We start from the raw sequence: 20,951 nt of genomic DNA, 5'->3' as shown, positions 1-20,951 counted from the left end.
GGAAATGTGTGTCAGGACATTCAGCACCAAGCAACCCAATGTCTGATCCCCTGGAGCGGCCAAACAAAGCTCACAGGCACAGTATTATCATGAGGGCTTGGGGAGGGGAGAAATAAATGTAATTAAGCCATTTCATGTCATTTCCTCCATTTAAGTGCGCTAAAAAAAGGACCATCGTGACCGCACGCTGAGTGCCTTGCCTCTGATGTCATCACTGATAATGTAAGTGCTGCTCGAATCACAAAGTGCAAAAATGGAAACTGTTCTCATGGGTACAGATTCAGAAGTAATTAGTGTCTGTTGTTGTGTGTGTGTGTGCGTGAGCGCGTTTGTGTGTGAGTGTGTGAGTAATTGGGAGTGTGTGTGAGAGTGTGTTTGTGTTATACCATATTTCGAGGTAGCCCCTCATCTGGCGCTGCCGGTGTCTGAACGCGGTCGCGGTCGTCCATCTCGCTGTCGCTGCCGTCAGTGTCCGGTCCGGGCAGCCTGTCCTGCATGGGTGCTGGCTGCAGCGGCGCCACGCTCAGGGCCAGACGCAGCTCCTGCGGCACGCTCCCACAATCCTCTGCTCCGCCGCCGGTCTCGTCCGAGCCATTCAGGCCGCGGCCTCCCGCGCCAGCCTCACCCTGGCCGCGAGGGTACGTGGCGCTGGGCTCGGCGAAGGCCTCGATGACCTCGGCGATGGGGACGTCGTAATGCGGGTAGTACACCAAGTCCAGGGGGATCACAGACACAGGTGCCCGCTCAGCCTCGTCCGTCTCGTCTGCCTCGTGGTCATTCTTCTCCTCCAGCTGTGTGTCTCCAGCACAGGGCCCGCCGTCTCCCAGCGCTCCCTCAGAGTGCCCTGCTGCTGTTGCTGCTGCTGCTCCCGGCTGAGCCTCTGCACCAGCTGGCTCATGTCTGGGCTCCCATTCTGCTCCTGTTTGTCTCTCCAAACACCAACTCTCCGCTCCTTCCTCCACTGAGCTTTCTGCGTTACATTCTGTTCCGTTCGGTATCTCCGCCGACTTGCTCTGCGTTTGACCTGCTGGATAATCGGAACTTTCCATTCCATGGTGTTGACTTGCTGGCTTCTGGCGGTCTGTGCTGGCTAAGGCCTGGTCAGGTCTGCTCTTTGTGTAACTCTGCTCACCTTCAGTCTCACACTCCGGAACACTTGCCCTCATCTCAACTTCAGATGATTCCGGTTCAGACTCCCCTTCACTGGTCTTGTCCACTCCATGTCCTTCACCACAGGGCAGACCAGACTTCTCTTCATGATCATTCACCTCAGCTGAGCTGCTGAAATCCATCCTGTCTGTCACCTCGAAGTCAGAGTCCACTCCACTGGTCATGTTCTGGTTCGTGGTCACCTCTGATCTGAGATCAGTTATCTCTGTGACAATCCCATCACTGGTCTCTTCTACATCCCCTAGAGCCTCCATCTTTTCTCCAACTGTGCCTTGACCTCCCTTCTCCTGGTTCAGAACTAGACTAGAAGCTCCTGGCGCCTCACAGAGTCCGAGACCTTGAGGATCATGTGGGACTGGTTTGACCTCGTCCTTGTCCTCCTCAGACTCCTCCTCCTGCTGCTTCGCATTGCTCTCCTCCGGCTGTCCAGATTCCATGGGCGTCTCCTCCTCCAGTCCACGGGCTGGCTGCTCAGCGACCTCACCGTCGCTGTCTTCCGCCGACTCCACGTCGACATTTTCGGCGTAGTGGATGTCCTCCTGCTGAGCCTCCAGCACGTCAGCTAGCGCCGTGTCCTCGGAGCGGATATCACTTTCACTCTCTGGGAGCTGGACACTGTTACCTGAAACAGGACAGCCAGGCACGACAGCAGGCTCGTCCGCCTCGGTAATCTGATCAGTCATTCGATCGGGCGTTTGTTCAGCATTGAAGGACGACTGCAAATGGTCTGCCCACTCTGGATGTTGTGTCTTCTCCTTTGACTGGTTTTCATCTTGAACTATTTGTTCATCGGAGGACAAAGAGGCTAAGGCAGATTCTGCTGAGGCAAGTGATAAGGAACTTTCTTTGTCCTCAGGGAAGTATCCAGACTCACAAGCCCCGTCGGATAAATCAGCAGGTGAAGGCTTAACAGTCTCATGGTGGACCTTCTCCTCTGAACCTACGGCAGATCCGTTTGCGTCTCCACCCAGCTCTGGCACTTTGTCTTGACCTTGGGCACTTGGGATGTGCGTGAGGGCGTCTGCGTCCTCTTCAGAAGGCAGTGGCGTTTTGGCCTGTAAACTATCGAGAGAGCAGAGGGAGAAGTTCCCCTCGTCTATGAAGAGCTCAGAGTCCATACCATCATCTAATGGCTTCTCTGTTTCAAAAGGCAGGCCCTTGTCGGATGCTTGGGATTGGCTGTATGTGACAGATTCCTTCGCATCGCAGACTAGGCTAGTCTCGTTCAACGAGCCGTCGCTGTAGCTCTCCGGAAGCTTCTCCAGCGGTCCAACCTCGCTCGGCATCTCGCTCCAGGAGTCCGGCGAGCTGATGACGGAGTCGACGTAGGACGGCTGAGGGGAGCTGGAACTGGACGTGGAGGCGGACACGGGGCAGGATGCGTCTTTGGTCAGGTCTAGCGACCGGGTCGGGGAGCGGTCATCTGCTGGACTGGGGCTGGGGCTGGACTCGGCAGGGCTGGGGCTGGACTCCTCGCTGGCCCAGGCCTTACAGGAGGAAGAGGAGGGTGCTGGTTTGGCCACCTGCTGCTCGGTGGACTCATCCGACACGGCAGAGATGAAGATCTTGGGGGGAGGTTTGACCCAGTCGCGCTTGACCACGTACGACGACGTCTCTCGCACCCTCTTCACGCCATTGCGGGCCACTGAGTCATTCAGACGAGCACTCACTTTTGACGTGCTTCGGTCAATGACGTCAGAGACGTCATCCTGAAAATCAACCACAGAAACAACACAGACCTTATAAACATCCAGTACACAACGCTGCTGTCTCATGACATGAGGACACCCATTTCAAATGACTCACCTCGTCCATGCCAGGGAAGTGCTCGAGGAACTGGGACACGTAGGTCATTATGACCTGCTCATCTGGTGGGTTAATAGTCACATCTGCAAGGGCAAACCCATCATAGTTATATTCAGCTCAGTTACATTACAAACCGTGTGTATGCCAAGACTGACAAATAACAAAGTAACATTTCAAATGAGACTTTTGGTGGATAGAGGTTTGGAGGATATACTGATGAATAAATGAATTTCCACATATCATGTATTACATCATTTATTAACCTGGAGGCTTTCCAAAATATTTGTGTTTAAACAAGGCATGGTTAATTAAAGTACCAGTAAATAACAAGTTACGTAATGCCTTGTAACCTGGTGAATCTAAGAATGAATGTTATGAATCATTTCGAGTAGAAACTCCCATGTGACCTTCTGGTCTTTCTTTTGTTTTTTTTCATATCTGTTGTCTTGTATGTTGATGTTTTGTTTGTTATATGTAGTGTGTGGACCCCAGGAAAAGTATCTATTTTTTTCCTGCTTTTATATCTGTTGTCTTGTATGTTGGTTTCTTGTTTGTTATATGTTGTGTGTGGACCCCAGGAAGAGTAGCTGATGTTTTGTGCATCAGCTAATGGGGATCCAAATAAAATCATAAATCTAAGAATGAATGTTATGAATCATTTCGAGTACAAACTCCCGTGTGACCTTCTGGTTCGAGGAGCCGTGCGATGCCCAGGCTGTAGTGTGCCGTCCTGAAGGCCTCCTCCAGGTTCTCCCTGGACGTCCGGAGCAGCGCTCGCCGCATGTCCACCAGACTGGGGTCGATAGACTTGATGACGGCCAGGAAGGCCAAGCCGCTCGTCCAGCTCTTCCCAAAGTCGTTTACAGCAACTCCAAACCTGACAGATAAGACGGCCAGCGGTCAGTCATTCAGCGCCAAAGCGGACTGCAGTGTAAACACAACACAAAGGCCAATTTCCTGTTTGCGAAAAGGCCTGCGTCTGTTAGTCGTTGAAAGTCATATGAGCTTCTTGACCTCTATATATTGTGTAACCAGATTTTCACAACATGTGGAGATTGTTATTGTTAGCCCCATCGGTCTGATAGTATCACTCATAATAATATGGAGGGTTTATCTGTTGTTATCCACATGTGTCATATACTCATCTTGACCACCTCTTTCTCATCCGCTCAAGCATATTGCTGAGGTCAGTTTTAATGACCAAAGAATCCCAGCACTTCAGAACTTCATGCCTCAAATGGACTATAAAGCCCAGTGAAATCGATGATCTCCTGAATGACTCTGAGTGTTATCTTGGGTTTAGATGTCCTCTGCACCAGGGCCTATTGGGAGTGACACAATGAAAACACTGTTCCCAAGGTCAGCACTTCCCATCCTGACACTTTAGTCAGCAATGTACACTGAAACACATTTTCAGCAGAAATAGGCTATCGTGTTTCTTCCCTTGAATCGACATGTCCCCATTGCATAAGAGAAAATGACTTGCACACTGCTTGCACAAGTAATAACTACACAGATACAAAATGTGTAACTGAAAAAAAGTTGCACCAAGGCTGTGACACCTTTCAAAAAAACGGTATCAAACAAAGCAGAATATTTAGGCTAACACTTTATTTGAAGGTATCAACATAAGAGTGACATGACACTGTCATGAACACATGACACCTTCATGACACATGAACCTTAACCCTAACTTGTTGTGACAAAAAACAAATGACACTTAATGACATAAGCGTTATCTTATAAACGTTTATATCTTGTTTATAATGTTTATGACACGTTCATGACAGTGTCGTGTCACTCTTATGTAGATTCCTTCAAGTAAAGTGTAAGCAGATTTAGTCTATAGAGAAACAGTGCGAGGAGGCCGCTCACTTCCTCGTCCTTCTCTGCACCCACTGCAGAAGGGTCTTGATGGCTTTGCCATGGTCCCTGATGGCCACCGAGCAGCGCCTCTCCTCAGACGGCGTGCTGGAGTGGGACGCGTCCGAGTCGGAGCTGGTAGGGATGGACGACAGGCTGGACGAGGAGGGGAACTGGTTCTTGATGTTCCCGGTGAGCTCTTTAATCTGGGGCAGGACAGGGAAATGGTGCGTTATGTTATGTAATGTGAGATAAAACTGGGATTGGTTCTAAAGCTGAAATGCAGCACTGCAGAGAACTGTGTGAGAATCTGTGAGAAATGTGCTGAGTTGAGAAATGAAGGGAACAGAGACTGACAAAGAGAGAGAGTGAGAGAAAGAGAGAGAGAGAGAGAGAGAGAGAGAGAGATAGAAAGTAAAAGCATTTGTGTTCAACTCCATGCCAGTGTAGCTGTGAAAGTACACTGGACAGAGTCTATTGCTCTCCAACAGAATATATTTCTGGCTTGTTTTATTTTAGTAGTTTTATTAGATTTGTATTAGTTTTGTTGTTGTCAACAAATACAGAGCGCAGCATTCCTTTCTTCCCTGCATCTCACCACAGTGTGACTCTGATAAAGAGCGGAATCTAATCTCTTCCTCCTGCTTACCTGGAAGAAGAGGATAATATTCCAGATGAGGCCGAGAACAATGGACGAGTTGCCATCGGCAACATCGGCGGCATCGATACTCACGAGTTTCACCTGTACAGGTAGAGACACACCTATGTTATATGTGACAAAAGGACCCTGAACAAACTGATCAACATCTTGGACAATGAGTGTCATCCACTCCACAGCACTATTATTAAGCAGAAGAGCCTGAGGAAGTCATTTGTCCCCAGGGCCATTGAACTGTTTAATGCATCACTTAAGGGAAGAGGAGAAATAGACTTCTCCGCATAGTCTGTCTGCCTCTTCACCACCTCCAATGTCTTGAACTGTCTGTCCACAGTGGCCCACTGGTTAGCACTCTGGATTTGTAACCGGAGGGTTGCTGGTTCGAGCCCCGACCAGTGGGCCGCGGCTGAAGTGCCCTTGAGCAAGGCACCTAACCCCTCACTGCTCCCCGAGCGCCGCCATTGTAGCAGGCAGCTCACTGCGCCGGGATTAGTGTGTGCTTCACCTCACTGGGTGTTCACTGTGTGCTGTTTGTGTTTCACTAATTCACCGATTGGGTTAAATGCAGAGACCAAATTTCCCTCACGGGATCAAAAAAGTATATATACTTATACGTATACACTAGCCACTTTACATTTGTCTTCTGCCTCACTGTTTGCATGCTGTATTAGCACATATGCACAACCCCTCCCTCCATGCCACATACCTTTCTTAATATAGTTATTTATATATAAATATATAGACTTGCACTGTTGCACTGTTTGACTTACTCATTTGCACCATCACCATGACACTCATTCACACAGAGCACCTTACCTTACCTTATGCACTGAGAACCACAGGCTCAGTCCTCTGTTTTTTAGAATTGATTTAGATTAAGTTTTATTTAGTATATTTTGTATTTTGTATATTTAGTATATTCTTTATCTTCTACAGTCCTTATTGCTTAGTTGTGTTTTTTATATTATATACTTTTAATTACTTCTTCTGCTGTTATTGAATGTGTGTGTGTGTTGTCTATATGCTACTGTGACCTTGAATTTCCCCTAGGGATCAAGTATATCTATCTATCTATCTATATATCTATCTATCTATCTATGTTAGAGGTGCTGATCTAGGCAGGAAGTGGGTTTGTGTGCAAGATCATTTCTCTATGCCAGTGATACGTACATTTCTCTCCTCAAGAAATGTCAAGACTTTAGCAATGTTGTTCAGCCTGAAGATGCGATGGGAGGACTGTTTGAATCCCTGAAGCTGAAACCAAAAATAAAGATCATTATTTCATTCACATTGAAACTAAACTTCTTTAGTTTATTTACTTTAACTCACACTTGAAATGCAATTCAATCTAAAACGTTATTTATATTCACACAAATTACTTTATTTGGGTTGATTTCATTATTTCATTTATGTTTACTCTAAGTAAAACTAAAACGTTTATCCACAGCTATAAATTAAGGGATAAACCACTTTTAATGTTTTAACACAATTTAATGTCACACTGGGACTCTCACCAGCTTACACCCAGACAGTTCCTCCAGCAAGGCCATCAGTATCCGGCCATCTTGGATGTCCCGAAACAGGTCGTGCACCTCCATTGGAGGATTACACTGTGCAGAGGGGACAGGAGAGGAAATCAGAATCTCCATGTGACCTCATTGACCCCTACACACAAGCATGCCTTCTCCCACACATGGATTAAGCTCTTTATAGGTCCCAAACTAAAAGCTTTTTTCACTGGAAATTTCCACTCCAAGTTTTCTTTTTAGTACAGCGGCTAAGCACCGGAATCGTTCAGTTTTCGCAGAAAGCATGAAACTTGGCACAGTTATACTACTACCCCTAGTGATCAAAAATTGAAATGGACCCCAACACATAGCGCCCCCTAGTGGCTGCCACCTTGAATTCAAATATGGCTACCATTCTTAATAGAATTGTTGATACAACTTCAAAATTAAACAAGATAAAAAAGTATTTTAAGTTCTTACACTCAATTTGTAGGGTCAAGGAAGCTATTGACATGATTTCCAAACAAACTTGATGTTGGCCATTTTGAAATCCAATATGGCGGATACCAAATGTGAAAATATAGACCATCTCTATTGTTATTCATGATAGAAATATCATTCAAAAACTATTTCAAAGTTTGAACAGTCATTTTATCCCATGACAACCTCAATAATATACAAGGCATCAAGTATAATTTGGTAAGATTCCAATATGGCCACTATGTGTAAGAAAATAAGCCAATTATTCTATATCTTGGTTAATTGAAGTAACTACCTACATCATCAATACATTCTTATTCTACCTTTTTCTCTTTCTGAGCAAACCTTAACTCTTACTATACACTGCTCAAAAAAATTATACACTTTAAAAAATAAAACATATCATATCTCAATCGGGAAAAAACATCATACTGGATATCTACATTACATTACATTTGGCTGACGCATTTTTAGCCAAAGCGACTTACAACCTGGTAAACAGTTTAACGCTTTTAAAACAATTCTCTCAACAATTCTAGAACAATTTAAAACAATTCAAAAAGGTAGAGTACAATAGGGAAAAGTGCATCAGTGAGTGTTGTTTTTATACAGTCAAGTCAGGTGGTAAGTGCTAGAATTAGCTAGTTGTAAGTAGTGCTATGAGAGGAGATATTCTCTGAAGAGCTGGGTCTTCAGGAGTTTTTTGAAGGTGGAGAGGGATGTCCCTGCTCTAGTAGGAACTGGTAGCGCGTTCTACCAACGAGGAATAACAGATGAACAAAGTTTGGATTGACCTGAGCGTACCGGTGGCAGAGCTAGACGATGTTTGTCTGAAGAGCGCAATGGTCGGGGGGTAGCATATATGCCTGTATGAGGGCATTCCAGTAGGTGGGAGCAGTAGGTTTAGCTGGGAGGACCAGCAGTTTGGTTTATGAGTGGTTTAGCAGGAGGTGGTGTGCCTTCATCCATGTAGATATGTCTGAGAGGCAATCCTGAGCATCCTGTGAGGTAGGATTCAAACTGATATGGACTGGGTAATATGTTAGGAAGAAAAGGATGCCAATTCGTTATTTGGGAATGAAAATGATCAATCCACAGAGGACTGAATTAAAAGACCCCCCGAAAATCTAAGTGGAAAAAATTATGTGGCAAGCTCGTCCATTTTGCTTGAATTTCAGCGCAGCAACTCATGATGGTACTCAGTAGTTCGTATAGCCCCGACATGCTTGATGGCATTGGGGCATGCTCTTAATGAAACAGCAGATGGTATCCTGGGGTATCTTACCCCAGATGTGGACATGGCCATCACTGAGCTCCTTGACAGTCAGTGTTGCAACCTGGCGGTGTTGGATGGACCAAAATATAATGTCCCAGAGGTGTTCAATCGGATTTAAGTCAGGGGAGTGTGGGGGGACAGTCAATGGTATCAATGCCTTCATCCTCCAGGAACTGCCTGCCCATTCTCGCTACATGTGTCCAGCCATTGTTGTGCACCAGGAGGAACCCAGGGCCCACTGCCCCAATACAGGGTCAGACAATGGGTCTGAAGTTTTCATCCTGATGCCTAAGAGCAGTGAGGGTGCAGTTGTCTTGCCCGTAGAGGTGTGTGCGTCCTTCCAAGGATATCCCTCCTCAGACCATCACTGGCCCACCACCAAACCAGTTATGCTGAATGATGTTGCAGGCAACATTACATTCTCCAAGACATCTTTAGACCTCACATGTGCTCAGGGTGAACCTGGTATCATTAGTGAAAAGCACAGGGCGTCAATGAAACTGCCAATTTTGTATTCTATGGCAAATGCCAATTGAGCTACGGTGCTGGGCAGTGAGCAAAGGTCCTTCCAGAGGCCATCGGGCCCTCAGGCCACCTTCATGAAGTCTGACAGATCAGAGACATTCATACCAGCGGCCAGGAGGAGGTCATTTTGTAGGGCTCTGGCAGGGCTCCTACTGTTTGTTGTTGCACAAAGGAGCAGATACTGGTCCTGCTGCTGGGTTAAGGACCCTCTACCATCCTGCCCAGCTCTTCTAGAGCAACTGTCTCCTGGAATCTCCAACATGCTCTTGAGACTGCGCTGGGAGACACAGCAATCCTTCTAGCAATGGAACGTTTGGTGTGCCATTCTGGAGGAGTTGGACTACCTGTGCAACATTTGTAGGCTCCAGGCTTATGCTACCAGTAGTGACACTGACCGTAGCCAAATGTGAAACTAGTGAAAAATCAGTCAAGGAGGATAAAGATGGAAAAAGTTATCATTTGCCACCACCTCTAAAACTATTCCTGTTTTTACAGACCTATTTCCTTTCTTCCTTTCTTGTTTTGTAGAAAGTGGTCCTCAAGCAAATCTTGGACTTACTATATCAGAACAACCTCAACTTGCATTGAGCTTTTGGTGTTTCCACCTGAAAGCACACCCAAGGACTGGGCGCTGAACACACTAGCAAGTGTCCTAAAAGTGCTGGTTCACTGACTAGCATGAGCCCTAATGTGTCAGGAGGGAGCTAAACTCATAAGGTGTTACATATTTAAATGAGCTTCATTGACAGGCATAATCATTTTATGGGATGCAAAATGTTAAACTACAATAAAACAAAATTGACCTTTTCAAACAATCACTCTAAGCCATAAATTGGCATATGCTAATTGGCCCCACCCACCTCAATTGAATTAGGCTAACAGTAGGATGTGTTGGACTGGGTTATATACTAATTTATCTTACTATGACTGGGTGTATGTACTAATTTATCTAACTCTAGGATAGAAGACAAAATAGCTAATTTTCCAAAAGGCAGCATATGTTTCTTTAAGAGACTTGACAGACTCTAGCATCCATGGGTTTTAGCCTCCTTGCTAGCATGCCAGCCTCTAGGGGGCAAATTAGAAGGATTGAGCCCAGGCAAGTGCAGGGTTTAGTCACACAGTCGAAACTTCACACATAGCCTAAACGCACCCCAGTTTTTGACTCAGTGTCAGAATGTATGGCTACTTCTTTAAAATCCAACATGTCTGCCATTTTAATTATGCATGATTGTCTCATATATTTCATAATGCTGAAAGATGGCTATAGACGTCATATTATGTGTTAAAAGCAGCATAGCATTATAAATGTAGAAAAAAAGGGCATATTTTGGTGGCCATATTTGAAGTCAAGATAGGGGCCACTAGGGGGCGCTATGTGTTGGGGTCCATTTCAATTTTTTATCACTAGGGGTAGTACTATAACTGTACCAAGTTTCGTGCTTTCTGCAAAAACTGAACGATTCAGGTAAAAATCTGGCCTTAGCCGCTGTACTATTTAGTCTAGGACTGAACTTAAACAATGTACAGACACCAGCCCATTGTGTTTTCTATATTTGCAGCACTATTTGTTTCCATGAACAAACTTGGAAAACCTGAATTTTACTAAACAAACACTGAGTTATCATCAGAGATAGCACAGATAGTCAGATACTGTCTGCAGTGAATGTTGGCAGGGAGGCTAGACGTCACATTTTCCAACTGAGAGGAGGAGACAAACATGTAATTGTTAATTAATGGGTCGCAGTTTTGATGAGACGCCAGACACTGTGTAATGGAATAGAGAGCCTTTTGTGTGGCAAAACAAAGGATTCATCACTTGTTGTTTTCAGTCAGTACTCGATGGTCCTCCGACTCGTGGTGTTATCATCTGCAAGCTGTCTGAAACACTAAACCTGCGCCACCCAAGGCCTGCTGGGAAACGGCGTGTGTGTGTGAGTGTGTGAGTGTGTATGTGTGTGCGAGTGTCAGTATGTGTGTGTGTGTGTGTGTGTGTGTGTGCCTGTGTAAGTGTATTTGGACATGCAAACTTGACATGCAAACATGCAAACAGTGGCAAAAAATGCACCCAACTACAATGATAGAAAGAGAGTGACAAGAAGAAAGATAGCATGCATCACTACACACATTTCTCTTTCTCTCTTGATGCATGTTGTATTACACATTGACATTTCCTCTAAAAGCATGAATAATGTACGAAGGGGTGGGATATACATATATCCTGCTGACATGAAGAGCATGTAGATCTAAGCTACTGAGGAAAAAACATGTCTCCCCTGTAGTTCTCTGAAACCAAACTAATACAAGGTAACAATGTTGTCGCAGGAAGCAGCCTTAGGTTAGCAGGTGTCAGGTGTTAGCATAACTTACCTTCTGTATGTTAGTGTGCACGGATGTCAGGTGTTAGCCAACCTTCTCTATGTTAGTGTGCACGGGTGTCAGGTGTTAGCCTACCTTCTCTAGGTTAGTATGCACGGGTGTCAGGTGTTAGCCTAACTTACCTTCTCTAGATGCAAATTGATCCATCTGGTGAAGGTCCTCTTCTGCACCATTTCTCTCTCCACTGGAAGACGAACAAGACCAATATTTTAACATCAACAATGAAACACGTGAATAATACATGACTTGCTTCTACTGCTACTGCTACAGCGCCATTTTAAAACCAACACGTCCTCGACCCTCTCCTCTCCATCCTCTAAGTCAGTGGTTCTCAAATGGGGGTACGTGAAGGCACTCCAGGGGATATGTGAGATTTTAAAATATATTTCAAAAGTAGAATCCTTTAAAATAAAAACAATAATTGTTTTTTAATTATTATTTAAGAAATATTTCAGGAAAATATAAGTTCATAAAATGAATTTTATATTTCAGTAGGCTATTCAATTTCATTATCCTAAAAACCCAGAGTCCCCCCTATACCAGGATGGTTCCACCCAACCTTGGGCCGTGGGTAGCCTTGGCCTACTGGTTAGCACTTTGGACCTGTAACCGGAGGGTTGCCGGTTCGAATCCTGACCAGTAGGCACGGCTGAAGTGTCCTTGATCAAGGCACCTAACCCCTCACTGCTCCCCGAGCGCCACTGTTGTTACAGGCAGCTCACTGCGCTGGGATTAGTGTGTGCTTCACCTCACTGTGTGTTCACTGCGCCGGGATTAGTGTGTGCTTCACCTCACTGTGTGTACACTGTGTGCTGTGTGTGTTTCACAAATTCACGGATTGGGATAAATGCAGAGACCAAATTTCTCTCACGGGATCAATATACTTATACTTATAACTGTCACATGCCACCCGCATCACTGTCAAAACTCAAACGATGGAGTTGTGGTTGAAGTGTAGCGGTAATTCTTGTGAAAACACGGAGGGACAAGTGGCAAAGAAGGCCAAACCAGAGCCGGCAAAATTCCGGCTGTATCTTGAAAAATATGTTTTATTGCTCTGTTTTAAGTCTTTTTTGTCAACTAAAAATGCTTTGCGCTGGTTAGGGGGTACTTGGCTGAAAAATATTTCATAGGGGTACATCACTGAAAAAAGGTTGAGAACCACTGCTCTAAGTAATCCTGCGTATAGCCCAGGGCCTCAGCTTCCCTGCCGATGTAAACACTGCGTTTAATCGGCAGAGGCACGCCACACAGTCATTAGTAAACAAGCTTCAAATGGCTGCCGTGCTGGCTGCGGGGCTGTTTCCATGCGCTACTGTCTAATTTCTACCCAAGAGCCGCTTTGTGTTTTTCACCGCGCTGTTTCAAGCTTGGCAGAATGTACAGAAGCCCAGATGAATCAGTCTGTGTAGAAACTGCTATGATTAAATGTGATCCGTCTTTGCATCAGTAAAAGATGAGTGTTGAAATGTTCTTTGTGCACAATCTGATGAAGGATTCTTTGGCTAGTTAAAAAACAATTCAAATCATTTTCATCAAATGTTCCCTTCCCAGTGAAAAAAAGCTTTTTTTTCCTTCTAAAATCGTGGCAATATAAAAGCCAAGGTCTAAATATTTCAGAAGAATGAACTAAATATTTAGCACCACTAGATAGTTTCATCAGACTCATCAGTCTGGCTTAATCTTGCTATCTCACAAATGCTGGTCATTTGTATTAGACATGATTCATGTTTAGACAACCTGGTGATGACAGCTCTCCTTTTCATCCACATGAAATATAAGACTTTCTATCTGCTCAGAGAACATTTACAAAAGGGCTTTTATTTATCATTTAGCAAGAGATTATATTCTGACCTCGACACGCTGATCACTGGCAGTGCAAGTGACAGAACACATCTAGAGGACTATTTGACCACAAACCATCCGATACGACGGTCTGGCATGGATAACAAACATGTAAAAACAGTTTTCTTTGGCTTTGCATAAACAGCTTAGACCTGTGTCATCTGAGCGAAATAAGAGATGTGCAGATCGAAGCAGAGATGAGAGAAGAGGAGAGGAGGAGGAATGAGAGGGGAGGAGAGGAGAGGGAAGAGGAGAAGGGAGGAGAGGAATAAGAGAGAGGAGAGGGAAGAGGAGAAGGGAGGAGAGGAGTGTTTGGGTGAGGAGAGGAGAAGGGAGGAGAGGAGTGTTTGGGTGAGGAGAGGAGAAGGGAGGAGAGGAGTGTTTGGGTGAGGAGAGGAGAGGAAGGGAGGAGAGGAGTGTTTGGGTGAGGAGAGGAGAAGGGAAGAGAGGAGTGTTTGGGTGAGGAGAGGAGAAGGGAGGAGAGGAGTGTTTGGGTGAGGAGAGGAGAAGGGAGGAGAGGAGTGTTTGGGTGAGGAGAGGAGAGGAAGGGAGGAGAGGAGTGTTTGGGTGAGGAGAGGAGAGGAAGGGAGGAGAGGAGTGTTTGGGTGAGAGGAGAAGGGAGGAGAGGAGTGTTTGGGTGAGGAGAGGAGAAGGGAGGAGAGGAGTGTTTGGGTGAGGAGAGGAAGGGAGGAGAGGAGTGTTTGGGTGAGGAGAGGAGAGGAAGGGAGGAGAGGAGTGTTTGGGTGAGGAGAGGAGAAGGGAGGAGAGGAGTGTTTGGGTGAGGAGAGGAGAAGGGAAGAGAGGAGTGTTTGGGTGAGGAGAGGAAGGGAGGGAGGAGAGGAGTGTTTGGGTGAGGAGAGGAAGGGAGGGAATGGAGTCTGTGCAATAACATATGAAGTAAGGGTCTGAGTCTGGTAACAGCTGGAGTCTACACCACTTTGTGCAGGGCAGGGGTTGTGAGTTTATGAAGAGTGTGTGTGTGTTTGTGTGTGTTTGTGTGTGTGTGTGTGCGTGTCAGAGAGAGAAAGAGATAGATTTTGTGTGTGTGTGTGTGTGTGTGTGTGTGTGTGTGTGTGTGTGTGTGTGTGTGTGTGTGTGAATAAGCCTGACACTGTGTTTGCCTTTGGAACCTCCATTTGAAAAGAAGACAGCTGGAACAGAGAAGAAGGGGAGCTGTTCGTCCTCCACAATGGGAAAGAATGGAGGTCTGCGCTGCGGGCTAAATGGAAATGTAATGGTGACATGACTCTGACTGGACAGCATCCTCTGACTGTAAATGCATGAGGCTGAAGTACCATCTCTCCCATTTATTATTCAGCAGTGAAAAGGACCCCAAAACGCTGCCATTTCCTGGAATCAATAAGTGGACCTGCTACACGATGGAACAATGACCTAATGGTCTAGGAGAAAGTCTAAGCACACAAGTGCACACACACATCTTACACGCACACACACACACACATGCACACTAAATCATGAAGGTACAATGGGGTGCATTCACAAGGAGGGACAAACCCACTGGTTGGGGGATCCAAGTGTGACTGAATCTGTTGCAAAACTTCACAACCTTTCCAAGGAAAATTGGACTTTCCACACAGTCATACAGTACAAGGCTGGCGTTAGCACACAACCATCAGCATTCAGAGTGGACATTCAGGTGGACTCAGAAGGACAATAATAGTAATGTCGGGGTCCCTGAGTGTCCTGTCCTGTCAGTGGTCACTGTTATTCATGTCTCTCTCTGTTCTCTATATTACGTAAAAAGAAATTGTGAGAGCCACCATGACTGAAGAGCGCACACAGTGGATATCTGTAGTTCAACAGATATCTGTCTGTCTGTCTGTCTGTCTGTGTTACATTGAGTGTATGAGAAAAGAGACGGAGAGAGAGAGCTGCTGTGGTGCCCAGTGCCCCTGTGTTATCATCTGTCTCTAGTCTTTCTGTATTACATACAGTATATGAGAAAAGAGAGAGAGAGAGAGAGATGCACACACACCCCTACCTACGAGAGCTCTGCGAGACACTAGCAAAGAGCAATGATGCACGTTTCTTTTACCCCAAATTCCGGGGAACCAGCTAAACTGATGAAGACAGTGCTGCAACGTTGGAGGACAGTACACATTGGTCGTAGTGTTATCAGATTGCGTCAAAGTCCGACATCATTCAAAGTAAACATGGTCTAGTATTATCCAATTGCGTGCAGTGAGATTTTTAAATGCATGCTTGTTGCCGCCCCTCGAGTTGGGCCATTACATTGTTCTTTGCCAGACCCTTAATCTTTCTAGATTATCAGGGTCTGGATTTTCCAGGCTACTAGTAGGTCACTTTGACACTAAAAGTATGCTCCTACATCATGACCCTGTATGATCTGTACTGTTTTCCCAAACTTGGATAATGTTTGGCGATTGCTTGTTTTGCATCCAACACCATCTGTGTCATTGATTAGAATAGACTGGATGTGATCACTCTGCTACTGCCACTGTATGATTATAGATTCTTTGCTACGACAGTTGTGTACTTTAACTCTAATAATTCAGATGACACACAGATAATTCTGTGTCAAGTCAGAGACGCATATTCTGAAGTGCACATGCTTCGTGTGCCTCTCTCCTGTATAGCCAAATTAAACTGTCTCTTGATTGTACAGTTTCTTCTCTCCTGTATAGCCAAATTAAACTGTCTCTTGATTGTACAGTTTCTTCTCTCCTGTATAGCCAAATTAAACTGTCTCTTGATTGTACAGTTTCTCTCCTGTATAGCCAAATTAAACTGTCTCTTGATTGTACAGTTTCTTCTCTGTGACTGGATCTCGTGGCTCACTTTGGTATGCTCTACAATATCCACGTTGATATATTTCTGTATTCGGTCTTTTGTGTCACTACTGTGTCAACACAAGCTTTGATAGATAGATAAATAGATAGATACTTTATTCATCCCAAGGGAAATGTTGGCAACACTGTACTCAGTCATGCTAACAGTCTGTCTCTAGTCTTCCTGTGTTCCATGTTGAGAAAAGAGGCAGCATGGTGCCCAGTGTCTCAGTGTTGTCAGTGCCCCATCCCACACACACACACACTGCCTGCACAGAGCAGAATTTAGGGAGCGCAGATGACACACGCCATCAGAGAGAAGTGGCCGTTTATCGCCTCATCCTTCTTAGGGGACTTGGTGGAGCATTATAAATGGCACCCCATAAAAATGATGATCATGATCACTCTCCCTCCCTCTCTCCCTCTCATCTTCTCTGTCTCCCTCACTCTCTTCCTCTCTCCCTCTCTCTCTCTACCTCCCTCCCTCTCATCTTCTCTGTCTCCCTCCCTCTCTTCCTCAGCCCAGCAGCAGCTCTTTCAAGTCGGGGAGCATCTGGCCTGCTGGCCTCGCTGTAGTCCAGCTCTGGCTAATCAGCCCAGCTCAGTCCAGGCCTGTCCCTCTCGTAAAAAAGACAGAGAGAGAGAGAGAGAGAGAGAGAGAGAGAGAGAGAGAGAGAGAGACAGACAGCCTGGGCCTGCTGCACAGCCCTGTGTCCTACAGGCTGACAGGCAGGACGGAAACAGCGGAGACCTGGCGTGCTTTGAACTGACCGCCAGAGCAGAGCAGAGAGGAGGAGAGGGAGGGAGGGAGCAGAGAGAGGGTAATGACCCGGTTTGTTGACCCCATTTATCAGGGTTCCTGTTTGGGTCTGTGTCTCTTCCCCTTCTGTTTCATGGTTGTGCCGAGATCAGCTGTTTCTTTTTTAAGTTGTTGTTTTGTTGTTGCTTTTATTGTTGTGTTGCGTAACACAGGCATCCTGTGAACAGCCAGATGACAACAGCACACCTCACAGACTGCTAGAGACTGGGCTCAACCAGATGACAACAGCACACCTCACAGACTGCTAGAGACTGGGGTCAACCAGATGACAACAGCACACCTCACAGACTGCTAGAGACTGGGGTCAACCAGATGACAACAGCACACCTCACAGACTGCTAGAGACTGGGGTCAACCAGATGACAACAGCACACCTCACAGACTGCTAGAGACTGGGGTCAACCAGATGACAACAGCACACCTCACAGACTGCTAGAGACTGGGGTCAACCAGATAACAGCACACCTCACAGACTGCTAGAGACTGGGGTCAGCCAGATGACAACAGCACACCTCACAGACTGCTAGAGACTGGGGTCAACCAGATGACAACAGCACACCTCACAGACTGCTAGAGACTGGGGTCAACCAGATGACAACAGCACACCTCACAGACTGCTAGAGACTGGGGTCAACCAGATGACAACAGCACACCTCACAGACTGCTAGAGACTGGGGTCAACCAGATGACAACAGCACACCTCACAGACTGCTAGAGACTGGGGTCAGCCAGATGACAACAGCACACCTCACAGACTGCTAGAGACTGGGCTCAACCGAGATCCCCCTCAGAGGCGACGTGCTATCAGCAGCTAACAGAGCGACTGGCTGGCTGACCCATTTTAACTGTGCCACCGTTTCAGCCAAAAGAAACTCCACTGGACTCCATCGCCGTTGTTCTTCAGACGTTTTTTGATTGCAGGAGCAGCCGGTCTGAGCACCGAGGCGTTTCAAAGTGAAAGAACACTGCTTTGCAGAGCTCAATCCACACCCCCCTTTACATGAAAAAACATGACCCTTTTTACCTCTGGTTCTGTGTGTGTGTGTGTGTGTGTGTGTGTGTGTGTGTGTGTGAGAGAGAGAGAGAGTCCATGAGTGTGTGTGTGTGTGTGTGTGTGTCTATCTGTGTGTGTGTGTGTGTGTGTGTGTGTGTGTGTGTGTGTGTAAGAGAGAGAGAGAGAGAGCGCGAGAGAGAGTCCATATGTGTCTGTGTGTGTCTTTATCTGTGTGTGTGTGTGTGTGTGTGTGTGTGAGAGAGAGAGAGAGTCCATGCTGTGTGTGTGTGTGTGTGTGTGTGTGTGTATGTTTCTCCTGTTCCTGCCTGGAGAGGCTGTTTCTCCACCACGTGTCACATAAACTCCCTATTCCTCCCTCTTTTACATTCTGCAGTGAAGTCTCTCTCTCTTTCTCTCTCTTTCTCTCTCTTTCTCTCTCTCTCTGCCTCTCTCTCTCTCTCTCTGATGTGTTGCAGATTTTCCGCAGCACTTCTCATCTGAGAATAAGAGCAGTTTGACTACTAGACGAGTTACCTACACGCTAGGCTCTCATGTCATCACCATGGTGATTTCATCTACATTAATCTGCGATGCAGCTCTTATGAAATAATAAAGAAATATATGACAGGTCTCCTCACAGAGCACTTGTGTGATACCAACATAAGGGAAGCCATTTATAAGTCATGCAATTCTCCAAAACACAACACACACATTTAAAAGATCTGATAAGAATCTATGTATCTTTGTGAATAAGCCAGCAGTAGGTTGCCTAATGCAAAATTCAGTGAAAGAAAAGGCAGACCACAAGATCTTATCTCTGATCATATCTCTCCTTGGCCACACATTTGTTTTCACATTGTTGTAGTTCGCTCTGGTATCACACTATGCAGATGTGCAAACAATCCTTATGGACTTCAGCATTCTGTACAGTGAAAAAAAAACGTAAAGGCACAATGTGTGTGCTGTGTGCACGTTTGCGTCTAGACACATGCGCACGTAGTGTCCACTGTTGTGTGGGTATTCCCGACAAACACGGTAGGACTTTGCGCCACGGTCACATGAGCTTCATTTGCTTGACATGCAAAGAATGGACCAGCTGAGAGGCAAATAAATCAGCCATTCAGCCATTGGTCGTCTCGGATGTCACTCACAGAAGGCAGCCAGAGGGAGGGACATGCCGTGGAGCCGTGTGCAAACATCATTAACATTCTTAGAGAAGCCATTAGCTGACAGATCTGCCCACAATTGAAGGGAGGCGCGGGGGCTTCATTGTTGCAATAGTCCAGGGTCACCCTTGTGCAAATCTACATCATCTGCACCCATTCAAATATGGAATGTATAATGTTGCAAAGCAAAACATGCATTAATATTAATATGGTGCAGTGCACCTAAAATAATAAACCTTAACCTACTGATATGTTTCAAAGACACAGATGTGCACAAATCCGCATCCACACAAACACACACACACACACACACCCACGCACAAACACACACACACACACACACACACACACACACACAAAACAGAGGGGTTGGATGAAATTCCAACATCCTAACTATTCTGCACCAATGTTGTAGTTCATTTCCATCTGCGCAGTCAGTGCGTGATTGTTGAACACAGTCCATCTCTTTTCGCCCACGGAGCGTTCCGGAGCGTTTCCACGGAGTGTTTCCACGGAGCCCTGACCCGGGGCAGCAGGGCTTCCTCCACTGCCCACTGCACGCCAATTAAGGGACCGCAGTCCTGGATCAAACAGGGGCCTCCAGACGTCCTGGTACACCTCCTACGTAACCCACCGACTCACGATTAAAAGTGCAGAATCACTTTCATAGCAGGCAAAGAGGGAGAGAGAGAGGGAGAGAGAGAGAGAGAGAAAGAGGGAGAGAGAGAGGGAGGGAGAGAGAGAGAGAGAAAGAGAGGGAGAGAGAGGGAGAGAGAGAAAGAGGGAGAGAGAGAGGGAGGGAGAGAGAGAGAGAGAAAGAGGGAGAGAGAGAGGGAGAGAGAGAGGAAGAGAGAGAGAGAGGAAGAGAGAGGGGGAACAGAGCGATAAAAAAGAGGCGTTTTGATAACATATTTCATAGTGTGGGCTATCTGTGATTTACAGGCTCTCTGAATAGCACTGAATGTTCTAGTTGTGTGCAGTGCACAGGATTTTGTTTTGTCTATAAAGTGGCATAATCTTGCATTTCTAATACCAGTGTGATTCATGTTGTGTTTGCAAAACTCTTGTTTCCTTGCGTTTTAAAGGATGCATGCCTTATGCTTTACTTTGGGGATTAGTTTACAAGCCTTTGAATCTGTGCAGCACTTAATGTGCATGTTTGTGGTGTGATTTCCATTATAAAGCTCATGTACCATGAAATTGGACTTATTTCAAGTAGATCAATGTTTGAGGGCTATTTTGTTACCTGGACGATTATCTGTTTTTATGGCAATTGATTAACCAGTCAGAACTGTTTAAACATCAACACTTCCCAGCTTCTCACTTGTCCTGGTTGCCATAGCAGCTATCCAGATTACAGATAACTGTGCAAGCCCCAACAAAGGGGGACTTGACCAAATGGGTCATAAATAGTTGAACAGTAGTTGAGTCTTCTGTCAATTACAGCTTTTTCAAATATCTGGGGGTAGAAATTCTCCCTCACACACAACAGCATGGTCTGTTTAACAAGTACATGCTGCCCTGTGAAATCAGTGGGCTTCTTAAAAAGAAGCAAAGTGTTCCAATTATACACAGAACTGTCATCAAACCAGCTGTGTCTTTCTTACAGAATCGTTTACAACACATTCAACAGCCTCGCGGATGTTAAACG

General features: G+C 45.9%; 1 protein-coding gene across 2 annotated transcripts in view; it reads right to left on the bottom strand.

Moving 5' to 3' along the window:
- clmna (calmin a) overlaps positions 1 to 20,951 on the bottom strand; it is a 35,163-nt gene that overhangs the window by 6,018 nt on the left and 8,194 nt on the right. For both annotated transcript variants that reach the window (XM_076300287.1, XM_076300288.1), the window contains exons 2-9: positions 11,788 to 11,849; positions 7,012 to 7,107; positions 6,668 to 6,751; positions 5,489 to 5,581; positions 4,852 to 5,045; positions 3,660 to 3,853; positions 2,977 to 3,059; positions 387 to 2,879 (exon numbers count right to left, since the gene is read on the bottom strand). In XM_076300287.1, coding sequence (XP_076156402.1) covers positions 387 to 2,879; positions 2,977 to 3,059; positions 3,660 to 3,853; positions 4,852 to 5,045; positions 5,489 to 5,581; positions 6,668 to 6,751; positions 7,012 to 7,107; positions 11,788 to 11,849 — 3,299 coding nt within the window. The remainder of the gene's footprint in view (positions 1 to 386; positions 2,880 to 2,976; positions 3,060 to 3,659; positions 3,854 to 4,851; positions 5,046 to 5,488; positions 5,582 to 6,667; positions 6,752 to 7,011; positions 7,108 to 11,787; positions 11,850 to 20,951) is intronic.

Source organism: Alosa pseudoharengus, unplaced genomic scaffold, assembly GCF_046254945.1.
Source record: "Alosa pseudoharengus isolate Yale_2024_CS ecotype anadromous, Long Island Sound unplaced genomic scaffold, YU_APseudo_1.1 YU_APseudo_1.1_scf_22, whole genome shotgun sequence".
In the NCBI taxonomy this organism is placed as follows: domain Eukaryota; kingdom Metazoa; phylum Chordata; class Actinopteri; order Clupeiformes; family Clupeidae; genus Alosa; species Alosa pseudoharengus.
The sequence above is the reverse complement of the archived record's forward strand: the minus strand, read 5'-3'. Positions and strand labels throughout refer to the sequence as shown.